Below are 20,608 nucleotides of genomic sequence, written 5' to 3'. Positions count from 1 at the left end.
GAAGCTGAGGAAGGGGAGACAAAGAAGCTGAGGAAGGGGAGACAAAGAAGCTGAGGAAGGGGAGACAAAGAAGCTGAGGAAGGGGAGACAAAGAAGCCGAGACAAAGAAGGGGAGTGTCAGAGATGAATCGCGTGATGAGAGAGTAGAGTGGAAATTGGAAGCAAAGCTGATGAAATTTGCATATTCAAGGTGAGAGCAGCAAACAGCACTAACATAACTGATATAGTTTGGACAGCAGCTAGTGATAATTCTGCTTTTCCCACTTACAACTCCTCGAGACTCATCTTTTGTTTCTTTACTTATCCCATTACTACCTCCGTTTGCCTTGCACCATCATCTATTTTGTAATTTAAATTACTCAAATGTCCATTGGGACATGGATTAGAAAGGGTTTCCAGCACTTGAATGACCCTTTCCTTCTACAATAAAATTTTAATGACTACAATAATCAGAGCTTCACTCCAGGAGTTTAGGATACCATCTGAATCCTTCAGTTGACTTGCTGCAGTATACATTCAAAGCTTTTTGAAGAAACTATGTACATGTTTCTTTGACATCAAGAGGAAGATGTATGAAATTCATTTTGGTGTGGTACAGTATTGTATATTTATGACCAAAACCAGCACCCATAAAATTATATTAAAACCTCAAACAAAAGCTGCAGTGCCTCTCACCTGCATTTGAAGTCACACGAGCCTGCTGCCAGTAAGACATTATTGGGATGCCAGTCAAGGCTAAGGATAGTAGAACGAATTGGCTTCTTGATGTGTTTACTCACCCACCTAAAACAGAGAACTACAGCTAATTATGTTAATGTTTAATAAATGGGTTCTTTCATAAATAAGCAAAATATAAATTTCACCTAAAATGAGATTATCTTGAAACTTCCATTCATCTGGTTAAAAAATATCTCCCTCTTCCACATCCCACTACCTTCACTGTTTTAGAGTACATCATTTCTTGAGCAAGAGGGTAGATGGGATCAGTTCCCAGACTTGAGCAGATGCTGTGCAAAGCAGTGGACACTAGACACAAGAGCCTCACAATTTTACATTCTACCCTCGAGAAAGGAAGCATCAATCTGAGTTCAGCAATCGACCTCAAACTAACTGTGGAGTTTGCACTTTCTCTCCATGTCTGCATTGGTTTCCTCCCACAGTCCAAAGATATGCAGGTTAAGTGAATTGGCCATGATAAATTTACCCCAGTGTGGCCAGGGAGGTGCAGTTTAGGTGGGGTTACAGGGATAGGGAGGAGGAATGGGTCTCAGTGTCTTTCAGAGAGTCGATGCAGACTCAATGGGCTGAATGATCTCCTTCTGCACTGTAGGGATTCTATGATGCTATGGCTTTGGTTCTATATGAACAATTGTGGACATCAACCCGCATCCTACCATGATACAATGCAGCAGCATGATTTACAATGCAGCAGCATGTTTATGGAAAGATCAAATGAAAAAGATGATGCCAAATTTGGAGTGGGGTTTAAACAATTGCAGAAGTAAAGCAAACACAAAGGGATCTGTACAGGTTTAGAAGATGGGTTTATGAGAGGAGAGAAGGGAAATGAACATTGCAGTTAGAAACAAAATACTTCCAAGCTACAACAGGATCTCAAAGCATTAATCAACAACTCACTGCAATCAATAGTATAGTGCTTGCCAGCAGTACTAAAAGCTAACAAAATCTTTATGTAAAGACCTGAAATAATAGATAATACAAGCAAGTGTAATGGCTACACGTGTAAAATGGTATAATTCCAGGTGCTAGACAACAGCAAGGCTATCCAGGATTTGAAGGCAGCACAGGGAAGAGAAACCAAATTGATTTTTACGGTATCAGATCCATGAGGAAAGACTGAAAAAACTTGGGGATACTTTGCAGAAGACAAGTTTCTATGGTGGTATCATTGAAGCATTTTTAAAGACAGTAGAAAACTCAAACCCCAATAATACATTTCAGTTTGCCACAAATTCCAGAAATGATGATGTAAGCTTAAGAGGGAATGCCAAATACACAGGGAGGAAGAAAGTATGGAAACTTTTCAGAAGGAATTGGATAGATATTTTAAGGGAATGTAGGACCGAGACGTATTCACTTCAGGGATCAGGAAGTTGGATTACAGCAGATTTTCCATTGCTGCGGCGTCTATAAAAAAGATACATTTTGATCAACACTTGCCAAGACTCAGCTGATCTGTACAAAGCTGGAAGGTCCTAAATTTTACACTCCGTCAGTGCTATTTAGCAGAGTGCTAGCAGGAGAGCAACAATTGTACACTGTACCCATGGATTCGATGAGCAGAGATACAAACGCTGGCACTGGATATCTATCTACCAGCTTCTGCTGCAAGGCACATGCCTGTGAATGAAGATGTGGCTATGATGCACCCAGTGGTCGAATATCTAGTCATCACTAACTAATTAAGTTTACATATATATAATAGGAGTATAGTAGTGGAGGACGCCTAGTACTATGAAATGAGCCAAGCAAGGAGTCATCGCATTCAGGAGATGAGTTGGACGGTCAGGACAATGATAGAAAAATACCGTAAAACAAGCATTTTAACAAATAGTGTTTGAAGACTGCTGTTTATTTAGAGATTCTTCTATTCTCGTGTACATTTCCCCCAAATGCTGAATAAAATGGGCATATTTTAAAAGATACGCCGGAAACATATTTAAGCAGTTTAAAATGTCTTTGTTCAAATCAGCTGGAGGTTAAACCCAGCACGAACAAATTAGAGCTAAAATAACGCCACAGTTAAAAATACATTTGTCATTGAAACAATGTCACCTATCTTCAGCAAAAGATGACCTGAATAATCCTCTATGTAGCTTGTCCACAATGACGAAAAGAAAGAAAAAAATCCATGATCTAATTTTCTTCTATCCGTTTATATGTTTAACAGTCCCTTTCAGGAATGCAGAACAAGGCCCGACAGTAAAGCCCCAGGCATTTGCAAATATTATAAATTTGTAAATACTTAACACAGATTCACTCTAAATGAACAAAATGTATCTGGCATCCAGGCTTAGTTTCAAACCATGTTATTTACCTATATTAATAACATCAGATGAAAGGACTGAGTGTAACCTATGTTTGATGATACAAAGCTTGAAGGGAAATTAAGCTGTAAGGAGGACATTGTCTACAAAGGGATAGATAGATAGACTAAGTAGGTGGAAAAGAAGATGGCAGATGGAATATAATGCAGGAAACGCAAGGTAAGAAGAACAGAAAAAAGGCTTTTATATGGTGAGAAACTAAGGTTGTAATGAGGTTGGGAGCTGCTTTAGCTCAGTTGGCTGGACAGCTGGCTCGTGATGCAGAGAAAGGCCAACAGCATGGCTTCAATCCTTGCACTGGCTGAGGTTATTCATGAAGGTCCCACCTTCTCATTGTTGCCCCTCGCCTGAGGTGTGGTGATCCTCAGGTTAAATCACCATCAGACAGCTCTTGCCCTCAAAAGGGGAAAACAGCCTATGGTCATCTGGGATTATGGCGAGTGGTTAGCACTGTTGCTTCACAGCGCCAGGGTCCCAGATTTGATTCCCGGCTTGGGTCACTGAGTGAGGACTCTGCAAGTTCCCCCCGTGTCTTCCCTCCGGGTGCTCCGGTTTCCTCCCTCAAGTCCCGAAAAATGTGCTGTCAGGTAATTTTGAGATTCTGAATTCTCCCTCCGTGTGCCCAAACAGGCGCCGGATTGTGGCGACTAGGGGCTTTTCACGGTAACTTCATAGCAGTGTTAATGTAAGCCTACTTGTGACAATAAAGATTAATATTATTTACTTTTACGTGGAGATTGCCAAATTTAAATTGAGTTTAAGGTCAAGATCAGCCATAATCTTAATAAATAACGGAGCAGGCTCGAGGGAACGTAAGGCCTAATCTTCTTCCAATTTATTGAGTTCTTAAAACTATAAGGCATTTGCTCGTCAATAAAACTCAATAATCTAAAATCCTATATTTTTACTATAAAAGGTCCCATGGCTATTATGCATTTGACGACAGGAAATAGAACATAGACATCTAACAAAACAGTACTAAATGCTCTAATTCCTTAGAAGGCACCTAATGCTGTCGGCACTCGATTTTATCAAATACTCACTCACCAATCATTTTCTCCTTCAAAGTAGCACACTGAGATCAGCCGAGCACCACTACCTACTGCAAACTTATTTTCCTGAGGAGACCACTTCACAAACGTTGCTGCGCGGTTAATTCGTAGAATGACCAATGTTGGCTTCCATACACCGTCTTTCTGACTCCATACATAAGCATTACGGTCAGCGCCACAGGTTACAATGCGATCACTCTGGGGAGCCCAGTCAATGCCTGTACAGATAACATAGCAATCAATTAGTTTAAATTGTTTACAAATCAACAACCAAAACATACCACAAAAGCTGTTATATTTCTTTGATTTCAAATGCCCCCAAAAAATTGAGGACTCCCTGCCCCACAAAGTAGTTAAGCCCAGGTCCATCATTTCTGTGGCTAGTGTGTCAAAAAAACCTGGTGAAAACAGGTAGTTCTTGATTTTTAGGTTTTGATTATAAATAACCTACTGTTGCTAGTTGGTTAATTAGAAATAATGGTCAAATTAGACAGTTGCCATGGTGGTAACATCTATCCAAGTCAAATTTAAAGGATGAATATTAGAACTGTCCACTAATTACAACAAGTTTAAATTTTTTTTGCTCCACAGCACGCGGTTTGTGCTTTTGAAATGTTCATGTCCAAAGATTCTACAATATTTATTGACTCAAGTTACTTTACCCATCATACAGAAAATACAACCAGATGACATGCCAGTCACACTTTCAAGTCAACAGGAGATACAACAAAATTTCTAATACACGTTTCGCAATCTGCTCTTAATAAACAAAAACCCTGATGTATGTGCGTACATGTGCATCATGGCTGAAAGCAGATTTAATATAAATGATACGGTTTAAAAACAATCAAGGTACAAGAGTTCAGCAATTCTAAAATATTCTTCCTTTCTGGTTCTTCTATCACAATAAATATCCAAAATGCCATGTTCCATGAATTAGACGCTTGCAAAGCACCTGCCCATTCACGCAACAAGTGGTTAGGATCTGGAATAAACTGTCTAAGTGTGTGGTGGAGGCAGGGTTAATTGAGGCAATCAAAAGGGAACTGGATCATTATCTGAAAAGGAAAATTGTGCAGGCGGGGAAAAGGCGAGTGAGTGGCACGAGGGGAGAGCCAGCACAGACATGGTGGCCAATGAGCCGTCCGGCCTTCTTCTGTGCTGTAATCATTCTATGATTCCAAAACTTACAATAACAATGTACACTCAGCAAAATACAGTTAAAATATTTATTTGAGCTCAGTTAGAGAGGTGGTAGCAGAGTGCTCTGAGAACGTGGTTTCAAATCCCACAGGTGGTGGAACTAGAATTCAATTAATGAATCTGGAAATAAAGCTAGTTTCAGTAACGATGATCGTGACAATCATCAGCGATTGTTCACAAGTGTACTTTAGAGAAGGCCTAGTCTGGCCTACATGTGACTCTAGAAGCACAGCAATGTGGTTGAGTCGCAAATGCCCTCTCTAATGACCGAGCAAGCCACTCACTTCAAGGGAAATAAGGGTCTGCCAACACATGCTAGCCTTGCTAGTGGGCACCCACATCCCATGAAATCTCCCTCAGTGTACCCGACCAGGCGCCGGAGTGTGGCGACTAGGGGATTTTCACAGTAACTTCATTGCAATGTTAATGTAAGCTGACTTGTGACACTAATAAAGATTATTATTATTCTGTCTGTTGCAAGTGTACTCTGCCAAACCAACTGAAATTAACATGCTCTGTAACATGTGGTTAGGCAAAATTTTGTATGAATCATTAAGTTTCTTTGTTGCACAGTGAGTGAACATACAGGGCAACAGCTCCGATTATCAGTATAACTCACCTTTACATACAAATACTAAATAAAAAGTGTGTCCCATTTGCCACCAGGGATCATGCTCAAGTTGAACAAAATACTTAAAAAAATAAAAATAAACATTTTATGGAGGTATTTTTGGTTTTACAATAACGACAAAATAAACAATGTACATGAGTCTATAAACATAGTGCAAAAAGCCTGCTTCTTCCCTTACAGGTCCCACCTTTATTAACCCCCTGCTCTAAGCTAAGCCATGCCCCCCCTCCTTCTACTGCTGATTAATTTTCTGCAAAGAAGTCGAACGGTTGCCACCTCAGGGTGAACCCTAACATTGACCCTCTCAACGCGAACTTGATTTTCTCCAAACAGAGAAAGCTAGCCATGTTAGATAGCCAGGTCTCCGACTTCGGGGACTTTGAGTCCCTCCAAGCTAATAATATCCGTCTCCGGGCTACCAGGGAAGCAAAGGCCAGAACATCTGCCTCTTTCTCCTCCTGGATTCCCGGATTTTCCGACTCCCCAAAAATCGCAACCTCCGGACCCGGTGCCACCCTTGTCTTTAACACCGTGGACATGACATCTACAAACACCTGCCAGAATCCCCTGAACATAAGGAGTGTCCAAAGCATGTGGACATGGTTCGCTGGCCCCCACGCACACCTTGCATGGTCTACCCCAAAGAACCTGCTCATCCGGCCACTGTCATGACGGCCCGGTGAACGACCTTAAATTAAATGAAAATGAAAATGGCTTATTGTCACAAGGGAACAAGAAAAGAAAGAAGAAAAAAAAAAAAATTGCTTATTGTCACAAGTAGGCTTCAATTAAGTTACTATGAAAAGCTCCAAGTCATCATATTCCGGCGCCTGTTCGGGGAGGCTGTTACGGGAATCGAACCGTGCTGCTGGCCTGCCTTGGTCTGCTTTCAAAGCCAGCGATTTAGCCCTGTATTAATTGTATCAGGCTGAGCCTGGCGCATGTTGTGGACGCGTTGACTCTACTCAATGCATCCGCCCAGAAACCATCCTCTATCTCTCCTCCTAACTCCTCTTCCCATTTGCGCTTCAGCTCCTCAGTCAGGGTGTCCTCTGATCCCATGAGCTCCTTATAGATGTCAGAGACCTTCCCTTCTCCCATCCACACTCTGGAAACGACCCTATCCTGTATCCCCCCTTAGTGGTCGGAGCGGGAAGGTTGAGACCTGCCTACGTAGGAAGTCCCGCACCTGCAGGTACCTGAATTTGTTTCCCCTCGCCAATCCAAATTTCTCATCCAGCTCCCTCAAGCTAGGAAAACTCCCCTCTATAAAGATGTCCCCCATCCTCTCAATTCCTGCTCTCTGCCATCTCCGAAACCACCCCCCCCGTCCATCCTTTCTGGGGCAAACCAGTGATTATTACAAATTGGAGACCCTCCTCTCCCACATGCTTCCGCCAGTGCCCCCAGTCTCTCAGGGCCGCCACCACCATGGGACTGGTGGAGTACCGTGCATGCGGGAACGGCAGAGGCGCCATTATCAACGCCCCCAAACTGGTGCCCTTACATGAGGCCGCCTCCATACGCTCCCATGCCGACACTCCCCCACCACCCACTTCCTAATCATGGCTATATTCGCCGCCCAATAATAGTTACTGAAGTTTGGCAGCGCCAGCCCGCCCTCTCCCTGGCTCCGCTCAAGCATCCCTTTTTACTCGCGGGGTCTTACCCACCCATACAAAGCCCGTGATAACTTGGTTAACCCATTTAAAAAAGGACCGCGGAATGAGATGGAGACACTGGAACACAAACAGGAATCTCGGAAGGACCGTCATCTTCACCGTCTGGACCCTCCCTGCTAATGACAACGGGAGCGCGACCCACTTTCGGAAATTGTCCTTCATTTGGTCTACTAGTCGGGCAAGATTAAGTTTGTGCAACCGTTCCCATTCCTGCGCCACTTGGATGCCTAGCTACCTAAAGCTTCCCCCTACCACTCTAACGGATGTTCCCCTAGTCTCCTTGCCTGGATTGCAAACATCTCGCTTTTCCCCATATTTAGTTTGTACCCCGAAAACCAGCCAAATTCCCCCAAAACCCTCGATGATTTCTTCCATCCCCTCTACTGGGTCCGATACATACAGGAGCAGGTCGTCTGCGTAAAGCGAGACTGTGTGTTGCACTCCCCCCCCCGGACCAGCCCCTTGAGGCTCTTAGTGCAATTGCTAACGTCCATTGCTAACGCGAATAACAGTGGGGAGAGGGGCATCCCTGTCATGTCCCCCGATGTAGCCTAAAATAGTCCGATGTTGTCCTATTCGTCCATACGCTCACCACAGGAGCCTGATACAGCAACCTGACCCAGTCAATAAAGCCCCGCCAAATCCGAACTGTCCCAGTACCTCCCACAGATATTACCATTCTACTTGATCAAAAGCCTTCTCTGCGTCCATTGCGACCTCCACCTCCCTACCTTCTGGGGGCATCATGATCACATTTAGCAACCTTCTTACATTGGCCACCAACTGCCTTCCCTTCACGAACCCAGTCTGGTCCTCCCCAATCACATCCGGAACGCAGTCTTCAATCCTAGAGGACAAACATTTGCCCAGCAGTTTGGCATCCGCATTCAATAGGGGTATCGGCCTGTAGGACCCTTGTCCCGCTTCAGGATCAGCGAGATCGTGGCCTGTGACATCGTTGGGGAAACCACCCCTCTCTCTCCCTAGCTTCATTGAATGTCCTCATCTACAGTGGCCCTAATATCCCAGAGAACGTTTTATAGAACTCCACTGGGCTTTACCCGACTGCATGGCCTTGAGCCCTACGATCCCGATCGAGGTCCCCAGCTCTTCTACCAGCTCCCCGTCCACCTTTGGGAAATTCAGCCCCCCTAGGAAGTGCTTCATCCCCTCCGGCCCAGGTGGGGGTTCCGATCCGTACAGCCTACTATAAAACTCCTTAAAAGCCTTATTCACCCCTGCTGAGTCTCCCACCAGGTTCCCGTCTCCATCCTTTACTTTCCCTATCTCCCTGGCTGCCTCCCTCTTTCTAAGCTGCTGTGCAAGCATTCTGCTGGCTTTCTCTCCATGCTCATAAATCGCCCCCCTCTCGCTTTTCTCAGCTGCTCTACCACCCTTCCTGTGGTTAACAAGCCGAACTCCACCTGTAGCCTCCGCTGTTCCCTTAAACGCCCTGCCTCTGGGGTCTCCGCATACCTCCTGTCGACCTGTAGTATCTCCTTTACCAGTCGGTCCATCTCTGCCCTGTCTACCTTCTCCGAAGGCCTGTATCGCGATCAGCTCCGCTCTAACCACTGCCGCCGAAATTTCCCGCATGTCATTGACCTTCAGGTAGTTCGGAATACATTTCCTCAATCGCCCGCAGACCTCTTTGTCCGCTAAAAGTACCACGTCTAACCTCCAGTGCGGGCGCTGGTTACTGTCTTTACTAACCTGTAGGTCAACCCAGTGCGGGGCATGGTCTGAGATTGTGATCGCCGAGTACCCAGTGTCCACCACCCCCGTCAGTAGAGCCCTGCTCAGAATAAAGAAATCAATCCGGGAGTACACTCTATGCATGTGTGAGTAGAAGGAGAACTCCTTCACTCTTGGCTGCCCAAATCTCCATGGGTCCACCCCCCCCCCCCCCCCCCCCCCCAATCTGCTCTATGGACCCTTTTAGCTCCTTAGCCATTGCTGGCACCCTGCCCGTTTTTGAGCTTGACCGGTCTAAACCAGGGTCAATAACTGTGTTGAAGTCCCCTCCCATGACCAGCTTAGGCGAATCCAGGTCCGGTATCTTCCCCAGCAACCTCTTTATAAACTCCATATCGTCCCAGTTTGTCGCAAATACATTTACTAGTACCACCTGCACCCCCTCCAATTTCCCACTGACCATAACGTACCGGCCTCCCACATCCAAAACTATTCTTCCCGCCTCAAACACCACTCGCTTGTTGATCAGGTTCGCGACCCATCAAGTCTTCAAGTCCAGTCCAGAGTGAAAAACCTGTCCGACCCAACCTTTCCTTAATCTAATCTGGTCAGCTACTCGAAGGTGCGTCTCCTGCAGCATTACCACGTCCGCCTTCAGTCCTCTCAAATGCGTGATGTTGCTAACTTTTGGTTGGTTCAATTGGCTCTGTTTTATAACCTTTGCTCTAGAGTCGCCAGGTATCTTTATGATACCGCCACGAGGTTCAAGTAATGATCAATAACTCAATACATCAATTAGTAAGATTCAAATCAAAGCACTTTTATTATACACATTAATCGCTACTCATGCATAAACTCTACTTTCTAAGCTATTTCTATCACTAACAAGCCAATACTTAGCTTTGGACTGGCCCACCAGGTCAGGGGAACAAATGGCCTTTCGTTCGTGTTCTGAGTCTGCGGGATTCAAAACTTGATATGGACTGGTAGCTAGGAGCGCCTATCTCGTAGTGAGCGGTGACTTGAAACTTACGTTCTCAGAGGTCGCCGGACAGGACACTGTCAAGGGTTGCTTCGCGTTGCTGAGTGACCCTGTCAAGAAGGATGATTTGAACTTGGGAGCTTTACTTTATAGTCCCCAGGGGCTTCCCGCCTTTCGGGGCGGACCCCATACCTGGTTTCAAGTGGTTGGACTTCGTTCCAATCGCTTGGTTCGATTTCTCCAATACTGAAGTTGTTCCCTGATCATTGGGTGGTCTTTAAGTGTCCGTTAACCTCTTTTGTGTTGGCTCCTGCTGGTGCCGAGGAGTCTGGCTTGGCCTTGTTTACCTCAAATGTTTCGATTGTTCCCGGGGATCGCTCATTACTATGTAGATGGCTGCTACATTACTATGCAGATGGCTGCTTGTATCGATGCTGTCTAGGTTTTTGCAGAGTCTAATACACAGTAAACTTGCACCTGCTAGTTTTTGCCTGTGTTGGCTGAATTTCCCTTCAGCCTTTGCTGTTCTCCATTTTAAGTCGGGAAGTGGCCAACTCAGGTGGCTACACTCCCTCCTTGTGATCCTAACGCAAAGCGTGATGGATCACATAACTGCGTTGTCTTCATTCCCTGACCCGGCGAGCACTCTTCTATGGCCTCTACACTGACCATAACTATGCAAGAAATTTTTTACTGACAATTCTAAGTGGCGCTATGACAAAACAGGGACATGCATTACAAAATAAGAAAAACGGTACCTCTAACTGTCCTTAATAACTACACTCACTCAAACATTCAATCATACTAACTTCCTTAATGACACAAACAAAATCATAGCAGCATTATTCACATTTTCCCTGGCTTGGCAGTCAAGCTCAGGATTGTACAATCACTCATGAAACACATTTCTTTATTCACAAAAAGAACGCAAACTAATGTTCTTTATTATAGATCGCGGGGGTCGGGGGTCTGGTCATAACCGAAAATAGGGGATCTTATCCTATATACCAGGGTGCGAGCACGGTAGGGTCTCCTTCGCCATTTCCTCAGACGAATAGTCTGCACGATGCAGCAGAGTATCGCCAATACTAGTAGGGATTCTATTAAGTAGGACTGGGAGTACCAGGTTATAAACCTGTCACACCAAGATGATGTGGTGTCGCTAGTGACTGGGCTCTGGGTACTATGGGGAAGTGAATCATTAACGGCGGGGGGCGTTGGGGTCAGGGGGTTCGCGTTCGCGCGCAATCAAATGTTCATTAGGGTTTTGAGCAACACGGATGATGTCCTCATGGTTCTTCTTCTTTCTCTTCTCTGGAGCTTCTGGGGTTCTGTGGGATCAAACATAGTGTCTGTTACTATCTTGGTTTAATGTCTCGTCTGTTAGTATGTCTGTCCTTTTATGCCAATTCTCCCTTTACAATTTGTCACCATGTGTGACTCCCTCAGTTTTTTTTTTAAACCGAATATTCCGAACAAGACACACTTAAAAATACTGAAACAGTGCGAGCCGTCTCGCAGGCTGTGCGATTTACCATCCAAATGTTTGAGGATGTAAATAGCATAGGGTGGCAACCTAAGGGTTACCTGAAAACAAAACAAAACTTTTTGAACGAAAAGTGCCGAAATGAGGTGCGTATGGGCCGCGACGGGTAAGATTTGGATGGAATCCCCGGGTAGGACGGCGACCAATGCCGTGTGTTCTCTACCCGAGCTTAGCTGACCAGAAGGGGGGGTCCTCAGGCAGGGCGGAGACCAATGCCGGTGGTCGTCGTGGGGGCTGCCTCTCGTGATTACCTTCAAATCAGGAGAGTATGATTGTTGTATGCCGACAGACTAGTTCCTCTGAACTATTGTCTGGGACAAACTTGTATCTTTAACAGCCAGTGGGCGTTAAAAGAGTGGTGGCGTGGGGCCATGAAAACTTTTAAATTCACAAACAACATTTAACATGTACATTAAACAAACAAACATACGACAAACATGGTGCAGGTTCCATCAGAATACAAGACATCATAAATCACATTTGGACTGGGGTATAACTAGCATATGGAGGGAGTGCAGCGTGACCGAAGAAGAGACGAAGGAGGAGCGAAACAAAAATGAAGTGGCCTTGCTGAGGTAACACTGCCATGAGAAGTGGTGGGTGAGCGCTCACAGTTTGCATGGGGCAGCTGGGACCTTGTAGCTGCTGTGGGTGGTGTTCTCTTTCAAATCTGGGTGTATCGCTGGTGGTGGGGGTCTCCTGCAATCTCGGGCGAAATGTCCTGACTGCCCACAGTTGTAACATGACCCCTGGGGCACATAAGGTGGAGCAGCATTGTTCCCTTGGGTCTGGTTCTCTGGGTGGTGGAGGGGGGGGGGGGGTCCGGGGCTGTTGGTGTCTTTGCTGGTTCGGGGGGCATTGGTGGGCTGATTCCGTTGCCGTTTCAGGGGGGCTTGACATTCTCGTGCGTGATGTCCTAACTGTCCACAATTGTAGCATTCCTGGGATTTAGGCTGCTGTGGGCTATTTCCCTCATTTACCCATGCGGGGTTCTGGTGCGTCCTAACTGGATGCATGTCTGCCTGCTCTTCCTGCTGTTCTTCGGGTTTCCAAACTGCGGGTTTGTTTTGTACAGACTGCTCCCAGGTGCGGGACAATCTTTTAAAAACCCATTTCTCATTGTGGGCTTCCTCAGAGATCATAATTGGTACAGGCTTTTTGTCCTGCCTCTGTGGCATGGGAGATAAGGGTGCAGGTCCATTTGGACATACCGTCTTGGGACAAATGGGCGCGTTCTAAATTGCCAAAAACTGCTGTGAAATGGATCCACAGGAGTCCAGCAAACGCTGTGGGGTGTTCCGTCTTTTCCTGCCTGCACTTATTCAGGCCTTCTACGGGGTCACCTCTATTGTAGCCGATCGCGTCTAGGATCGCTGTGTGCATTTCTGCAAGGGTGCCTCCTCCTACATTCTGTGGGTCGGGAAGGGCTGCTACGACTGAAGGGTCTAAACTCAAAACTGTGAGCTTCACTTGCTCTCGCTCATCCAGGCCGTACATGGTAGCCTGCTATTTTATTTTGGCAAAGAAGTGGTTGAGGTCTGAGGTGGGGAGGAACGGTTTGATTTTATCGCACACGTCCCATAATTGGGTCACTGTTAAGGGGGTGGTGTACAGAAATTCCATGTTGTCCGATGTGGCTGGTGACTGGTTTCATTGGAGCCTGAACTATCTGCTCTGTGGGGGGTTGGGGTGCTTTTCTCTTCTGGGGCTTTCCCTGCGCACATGTTCCCTGAACAGGTCTTTGCGCTGTCTCACTCAATTCTTCCCAATCAGGGCCGTCTTCCTCATCTAACTGTGATCCAAAGGTTTCCTGGAATCCTTTTTGAACTGAAAGCAGAGATTGCAGTTCTGCAATCCGCTTCCGGCACTTTGCGTGGTCTAATGAGCTTTGTCTTTGCTCCGTGGTGGCAGCATGGAGTGCTCTTAACGCTGCCTTCAGGTCACTACACTGCCTCTGCAACGCCTCTACCTGCTTCTCTGTTTCCTCTCGTACCAGGACTGGACGTTGCGTGTCCTGATAGGCCTTTTCGTACTGGGATTGGAAGCTGCTCAAGTGCGCCAGACAAGACTGGTGTGACCACTTGGCATCATCCACCTCTCTGTCCTTTGCCGCTAACTTCCTTCTTAATTCTACGTTTTCTTTCTCTATCTCGCTCACATCGACCTTGCCCATTCGATGTGTCTCCTCTATCTCTTTACGGAGTGTCCGAACGACCTCCTCTGTGCCTTGCAGTTGTGCCAAACAGGACACGATTGCCATCGGCTTGCGAGCTTTTCCTAAGCTCTTCTTGTGAATCTCGCTCAGGTTCTCCCACCAAGTATGTCCTATACTCCCGGAACCTGTTTCCTCATTTTCACAGAATTCGCTCCAAGGGGCCACCCTTTCCCTTTGAGGTACTTTCTGATTTCCTCTTCCCAAACGGGACACTGTCCTACTCTACTGCTGATCGCTGCAACCACAAATTCTTCGGGGTTCATGAGGCGTTGCATTGCCTGCATTGCCATCTTTCTTATCTGAATGCTCTCTTAAATTTGGAACGAGGGGTACTAAGGCGGTGCTGTAATTACGGGTACGGCTTTCGCTATTTTCCAGAATACAAACTCCCGACAGTTTTGTCGCAACAAAAATCGATCAGTTTACCGTATCACCCTGTTAGTTACGCATGCATTAACACACTTCCGAATTATGAGGATTGATCAGAACTGCTTGAACACTTGTGGTTTTTCTGTTCCCAATTGTATTTCTAATTCAAATTTTGGGTTCTCCCGGAGTGGTAAAGCCACTTCTAGATCGGGTCCTGGCGGAGTCGCCAGTAATATGTTGCTAACTTTTGGTTGGTTCAATTGGCTCTGTTTTATAACCTTTGCTCTAGAGTCGCCAGGCATCTTTATGATACCGACACGAGGTTCATGTTCAAGTAATGATCAATACACCAATTAGTAAGATTCAAATCAAAGCACATTTATTATACACATTAATTGCTACTCATGTATAAACTCTACTTTCTAAGCTATTTCTATCACTAACAGGCCAATACTTAGCTTCGGACTGGCCCACCAGGTCAGGGGAACAAATGGCCTTTCGTTCGGGTTCCGAGACTGCGGGGTTCAAAACCTGGTATGGACTGGCAGCTAGGAGCGCCTATCTCGTAGCGAGCGTTGACTTGAAACTTACGTTCTTGGAGGCCGCTGGACAGGTCTCTGTCAAGGGTTGTTTCGCTTTGCTGAGTGGCCCTGTCAAGAAGGACGATTTGAACTTGGGAGCTTTACTTTATAGTCCCCAGGGGCTTCCCGCCTTTCGGGGCGGACTCCATACCTGGTTTCAAGTGATTGGACTTTGTTCCAATCGCTTGGTTTGATTTCTCCAATACTGGAGCTGTTCCCTGATCGTTGGGCGGTCTTTTAAGTGTCCGTTAACCTCTTTTGTGTTGGCTCCTGCTGGCGCCGAGGAGTCTGGCTTGGCCTGGTTTACCTCAAATATTTCGATTGTTCCCGGGGTTCGCTCATTACTATGTAGATGGATGCGACATTACTATGCAGATGGCTGCTTGTATCGATGCTGCCTGGGTTTTTGCAGAGTCTAATACACAGTAAACTTGCACCTGCTAGTTTTTGCCTGTGTTGGCTGAATTTCCCTTCAGCCTTTGCTGTTCTCCATTTTAAGTCGGGAAGTGGCAAACTCAGGTGGCTACAGTGAACACGCATGCCCTCTTGACCGGTCCATTGAGCCCTCTTACATTCCAGGTGATCAGTCTAGTTGGCGAGCTCATTGCCTCCCACCTTCGCCGATCAGCCATACCCTCTCTTGGGTCAGTCGCCAGCCCGCGCCCCCACTGGCCTGCACCCAGGCAGCCTCCGCCCCCGACTTCCTCTCTGTCCCTCAGCAAAAGTCCCTCCCTCATCAGCAGAACATTCCCCCCCCCCTCTAGTAACAGCACAAAATAAATCAACCGCTTTGATAAGCCTAACATCTGCTCACCCCCCACTTCGCTTCCGTAAGCTAGCCCACCCAGCTTGCTTGGTGGCCCTCGCCCCTGCCGCCAGACATTCTCCCACCGATTGTTCCCTCCCCCCCCTCCCCCCCCCCCACTCATACATAAATATTCAAATGAAAAACAATTCCAACACAATTGCCCGACAGAGAAATAAAAACCCAAGTTGAACAAAGAAAAGGTCAAGCAAAAGATCCAGCATCTGAACAAACACACCTCCATCCCCCAACAGTGTAAATGCAAACTTTACCTTAATCAGTTCTGCAACTGGCCCCAGATCCATGGAGCAGGCATTATAAATAACGTCCGCAAAACGAAAAGCAAGAAACTTTTTTTTTTTTTTTTTTAAAACAGCAGAGTTCAAAGTTCTCAGTCCGACACCAGTCCTTTCCTTTTCGCGAAGTCCAGCGCTTCCTCAGGCGACTCGAAATAGATATGTTGCTCCTCGTATGTGACCCAGAGGCGGGCCGGATACAACAGCCCGAACATCATCTTTTTCTTGAAAAGAGCCGACCTGATCTGGTTAAACCCCGCTCTTCTCCTGGCCACCTCCGCACTCAGGTCCTGATAGAGCCGCAGGATACTGTTGTCCCATTTGCAGCTCAGTGTCTGCTTGGCCCACTGTAAAATACGCTCCTTATCCAGATACCTGTGGAACCTCACCACCATTGCCCTTGGGGGGTCACCCATTCGCGGCTTCCTCGCGAGCGCTCTGTGAGCCCTGTCCACCTCCCAAGGGTTGGGGGAATGCCCCATCCCCCAGCAACTTCTTGAACATGGCCGCTATGTATGCTGCAGCGTCCGCTCCTTCGGATCCCTCCGGGAGCCCAACGATTCTCAAGCTCTGCCGGCGGAACCTGTTCTCTTGGTCCTCCACCATTTCCAGGAGCCTTTTCTGCTCGTCTCTCAGTATCCCCACCTCCAACTCCACCGCTGTTTGGTGTTCTTCCTGGTCAGCCAGCTCCTTCTCTACTTTCTGGATCACCCTACCTTGGGCATCCAATCTAAGCTCCAGCCGCGCAATTGCCTCTTTAATCGGGTCCAAGCAGTCCTGCTTCTGCTTGGCGAAGCCCTCCTGGATAACTTGCATCAGCTGCTCCGTTGACCACTGGGTCAACAGGCCAGAGGTCCGGTCCTCCGCCATGCTTTCTCCCACTGCAGTTTCAGCCCAAGCCTTCTCTGTCCTTCTGTTTCTGCCTTTCCGAGCACATCTAGTCCTCCTCTCCATGCACCGATGTGGGAATCCAGTACACAATTGCCTCGGTCATCAATTTTTCAAATCAACTCGGTAGAAAATCAGGGGAAAAGGTCCAAAAGTCCGACCCGAGCGGGAGACACCAAATGTGCGACTTACTCCTTCATAGCCGCCACCGGAAGTCGAACAATATATTTTCTAACCGTACTCCAGCATTTCTAATCTCTGAAGTCAATAGAAATGTACGTCAGATAGGTGTAAAATGGGTTGCTGATTCCTCATCACCGGTTTTGAACTTCTGCCGAAGACGATGCCCTTCAGATTACAATTACAAACTGGATGTCGCTGAATTGAGAGCAGTTAACGTTTCACCAGAAAATGTTTACCTGCTCGTTCAGAACACAACAGGTAAATTCCACCTTATGGAAGCCACCTTTAAACCACACCATTTAACCTGGCAACTAATTTAGTTGCCCATTAGCCAAAACCTACACGCTGAGGGAAAACAATGAGTTGATTAGTGATCTGCCTCACTTATTAAACAATAAACGTTGGTGTTTAGGATGTAATTTTGCAGGTAAGCCTCAAAAGGTCTTCCACCTTCCAGCATGGTTTGTAATTGAGCCTTGGTACACTTTAAAAATAGTAACATACAATTTCAGTGAAAAGAACACAGATTTGGTTTGCCCAATTTAATTTTGAATGATTTTATATAAATGAATGGGCAATGCAAATAGTATTAGCCAAATTGGATAATCAATTAATCCAAAAGAGCAGTACTAGGGTTAAGTGCAGTCACAAAAACATATTTGGTGAACATTTACACTTTTGTCTTAGGCAGCATTGAATAAGTACATAAAACACTCAAGCGCTTAACAAGAGTGATATTAATAGAAAAATACATTTTTAACACCAGGCCAGAGGCAGAAATCAGGAACGATGACCAAAGAGTTGATCAAAAAAGTAGGCTTTAGGAGCGTATTAAAGCCGAGGTAGAGAGATCTCAGGAGGGAATTCCAAAGATGATGGCCTAGATAGCTGAAAGCACAGCTGCTAATGGCAGAGCAATGAAAATAGAGGGTGTGCAACAGTCCACAATTGGAATGCAGAGGCCTTGGAGGGTTGCAGGGCAGGGGGAGGTTACATATACAGGGAAAGGTGATACCATAGATGGATTTGAAAACAAGGATGAGATTTTAAAATTGAAGAGTTGTCAAATCAAGAGCTAGTGAAGGTCAGCAAACAAGGGGTGTTGGGTAAATGAGATTTCGGTGACTTTATTACATGGGCAGCCAAGGTTTGGATGAACACAAGTCTATATAGGGTGGAAGATGGGAGGCCAGCCAGAACATTAGAATAGTCAAATCTAGAGTTACCAAAAGCCTAAATGAGCATTTCAGTTGGTGAGCCAAGGGAAGGTCAGAGTCGAGCAATGTTATGAAGGTGGAAGTAGGCAGTTTTGATAAAGGTATGGTTATGGAGTCGGAAAGTCAATTTGGGGTCCAACCCAAATTGAGGTTCTGAATTTTTTTTTGGCTTAAGCTGCCTTACCACCAGTGAGAGGAAATTTGTACTCACTCAATATTGGATGTTAGATAAATGGGTGACAAATCAGAGACAGCTTGAGGGGTCCACATATCCATACAATCACAACTGCCTACTTACAGCTCCTTAATATTGTCTGACTTCACAACCACCTCAGCTCATCTTTTCATCCACTGATCTTTGAATAGTGAACAGTTTAGTGATGGAGAGCATTGCCTGATAATGTTCTAAGTGGTCTTGCCAAATCTGGCTATGAATGGTTAAACCAGTTGTTCACAAATTTTAAAGTCTGCATCTCTTGGACTCATGGGAGCAGAGATGAGGTGTATACTGTGGAATGATTAGGGGAGTGGGAAGACAGAGGAGGATGGTAAGAGACAGAATACTTCTAGACAGTGGAGTATACGAGATTTAGAAATTCAGTAGCTGCCAAGATGAATAGAAGGCCAACGACGAGTTGGTTGGGAATTTGAAGGAGAGTTTAAAACAAAGATAAAAGCTGGCATGTCAACAGAAACTGCACTGCAGAAGGTAGCTCTGGAGGAAATACAGCTGTCGTAGTTATTACCGCTCATGATCCTCGCATGCAGCTCCAAAATGGACTTTTCAAGCAAACTGTTTTAGGTAAGAGCCGGTCTAAAACGTTCCTCAAATAAGCAACAACTGCTCTTTAATTTGTATACAATAATTGAGACAAGGTACAGCTGTTATTCCTACCAAAATGGGTAACCTCACATTTGTCAACATTGTATTCCATCTGCCAGACCCTAGCCATTCACTTAAACTATCCAAATCCCTCTGCAGACTTCCAGTATCCTCTGCACATTTTGCTTTACCACTTATCTTAGTGTCGTCTGCAAACTTGGACACATTGCACTTGGTCCCCAACTCCAAATCATCTATGTAAATTGTGAACGATTGTGGGCCCAACACTGATCCCTGAGGGATACCACTAACTACTGATTGCCAACCAGAGAACAACACCCATTAATCCCCACTCTTTGCTTTCTACTAATTAACCAATCCTCTATCCATGCTACTGCTTTACCTTTAACGCCATGCATCTTTATCTGATGCAGCAACCTTTTGTGTGGCACCTTGTCAAAAGCTGAATGTAGACGCCAAGTTGTTGGCTAAGATCTTGGCCTCGTGAGGAGGCAAGGGAGAGACGAGTAGGGCAGGAGAACCAATGGAGGGGGGTCTGGGGAAGGTGGCATTGTTTGTGTAAGCCACGTTGGCTGAGGTTTGTTGGTTATATTGTTGTGTTTTTGTTGAAATTTGATGTTTAAAATTGTTAAAATTATAAATGCCTCAATAAAATATTTAAAAGAAAAAAATATCTCGGCCTCGTGGATTGAGGACTGTGTGCCGAAGGTGATAAGGGAAGACCAGATGGGGTTTGTACAGGGGAGGCATCTGTCAGCTAACATTAGGCGTCTGTTGGATGTTATAATGATGCCCTCGGAGGGACGGAATGTGGAGGCAGCTATGGATGTGGAGAAGTCCTTTGATCGTGTAGAATGGGAATATTTGTGGGAGGTACTGGGGCGGTTTGGGTTCAGCCAAGAGTTTGTGGACTGGTCCGGTTGTTGTCTGGAGCGGCAGCGTGTGCAAGGATGAATCGGGTGAGTTTGGGATCGTGGGACATGTATCGCTGTATCGTGGGATGAGACATTGCTCTTTGCCTTGGTGATAGAGCCAGGGGCAATGGCTTTATGAAGGGGTTGCCGGGGTGTTTGGGGAGGGGGTTTGGAGCATTGTGCCTAGCTATTGTGCAGACACTGTGTTGCTCTATGTACCGGGACAATTGGAAAGTATTGGAGGCATCATGGACATTTTGGTAGAATTCTGCTGGTTTTCACCCTAAACATGGGGAAGCGTGAGGTGTTTCTGACCCAGGCGAGGGGGCAGGAGGGGAGGTTAGGCGAGCTGCCGTTTAAGGTACTGGGGGCGAGTTTCAAGTATCTGGGCATCCGGTTGGTGCGGGGGATGGGAGCAATTATACAAATTGAATTTG

General features: G+C 46.0%; 1 protein-coding gene across 2 annotated transcripts in view; it reads right to left on the bottom strand.

The window, feature by feature from the left end:
* LOC140394099 (actin-related protein 2/3 complex subunit 1A) overlaps nucleotides 1-20,608 on the bottom strand; it is an 82,772-nt gene that overhangs the window by 24,409 nt on the left and 37,755 nt on the right. For both annotated transcript variants that reach the window (XM_072480942.1, XM_072480943.1), the window contains exons 4-5: nucleotides 4,116-4,338; nucleotides 676-783 (exon numbers count right to left, since the gene is read on the bottom strand). In XM_072480942.1, the coding sequence (XP_072337043.1) occupies nucleotides 676-783; nucleotides 4,116-4,338 (331 nt within the window). The remainder of the gene's footprint in view (nucleotides 1-675; nucleotides 784-4,115; nucleotides 4,339-20,608) is intronic.

Source organism: Scyliorhinus torazame, chromosome 17 (genome assembly GCF_047496885.1).
Source record: "Scyliorhinus torazame isolate Kashiwa2021f chromosome 17, sScyTor2.1, whole genome shotgun sequence".
Classification (NCBI taxonomy): Eukaryota; Metazoa; Chordata; class Chondrichthyes; order Carcharhiniformes; family Scyliorhinidae; genus Scyliorhinus; species Scyliorhinus torazame.
The sequence above is the reverse complement of the archived record's forward strand: the minus strand, read 5'-3'. Positions and strand labels throughout refer to the sequence as shown.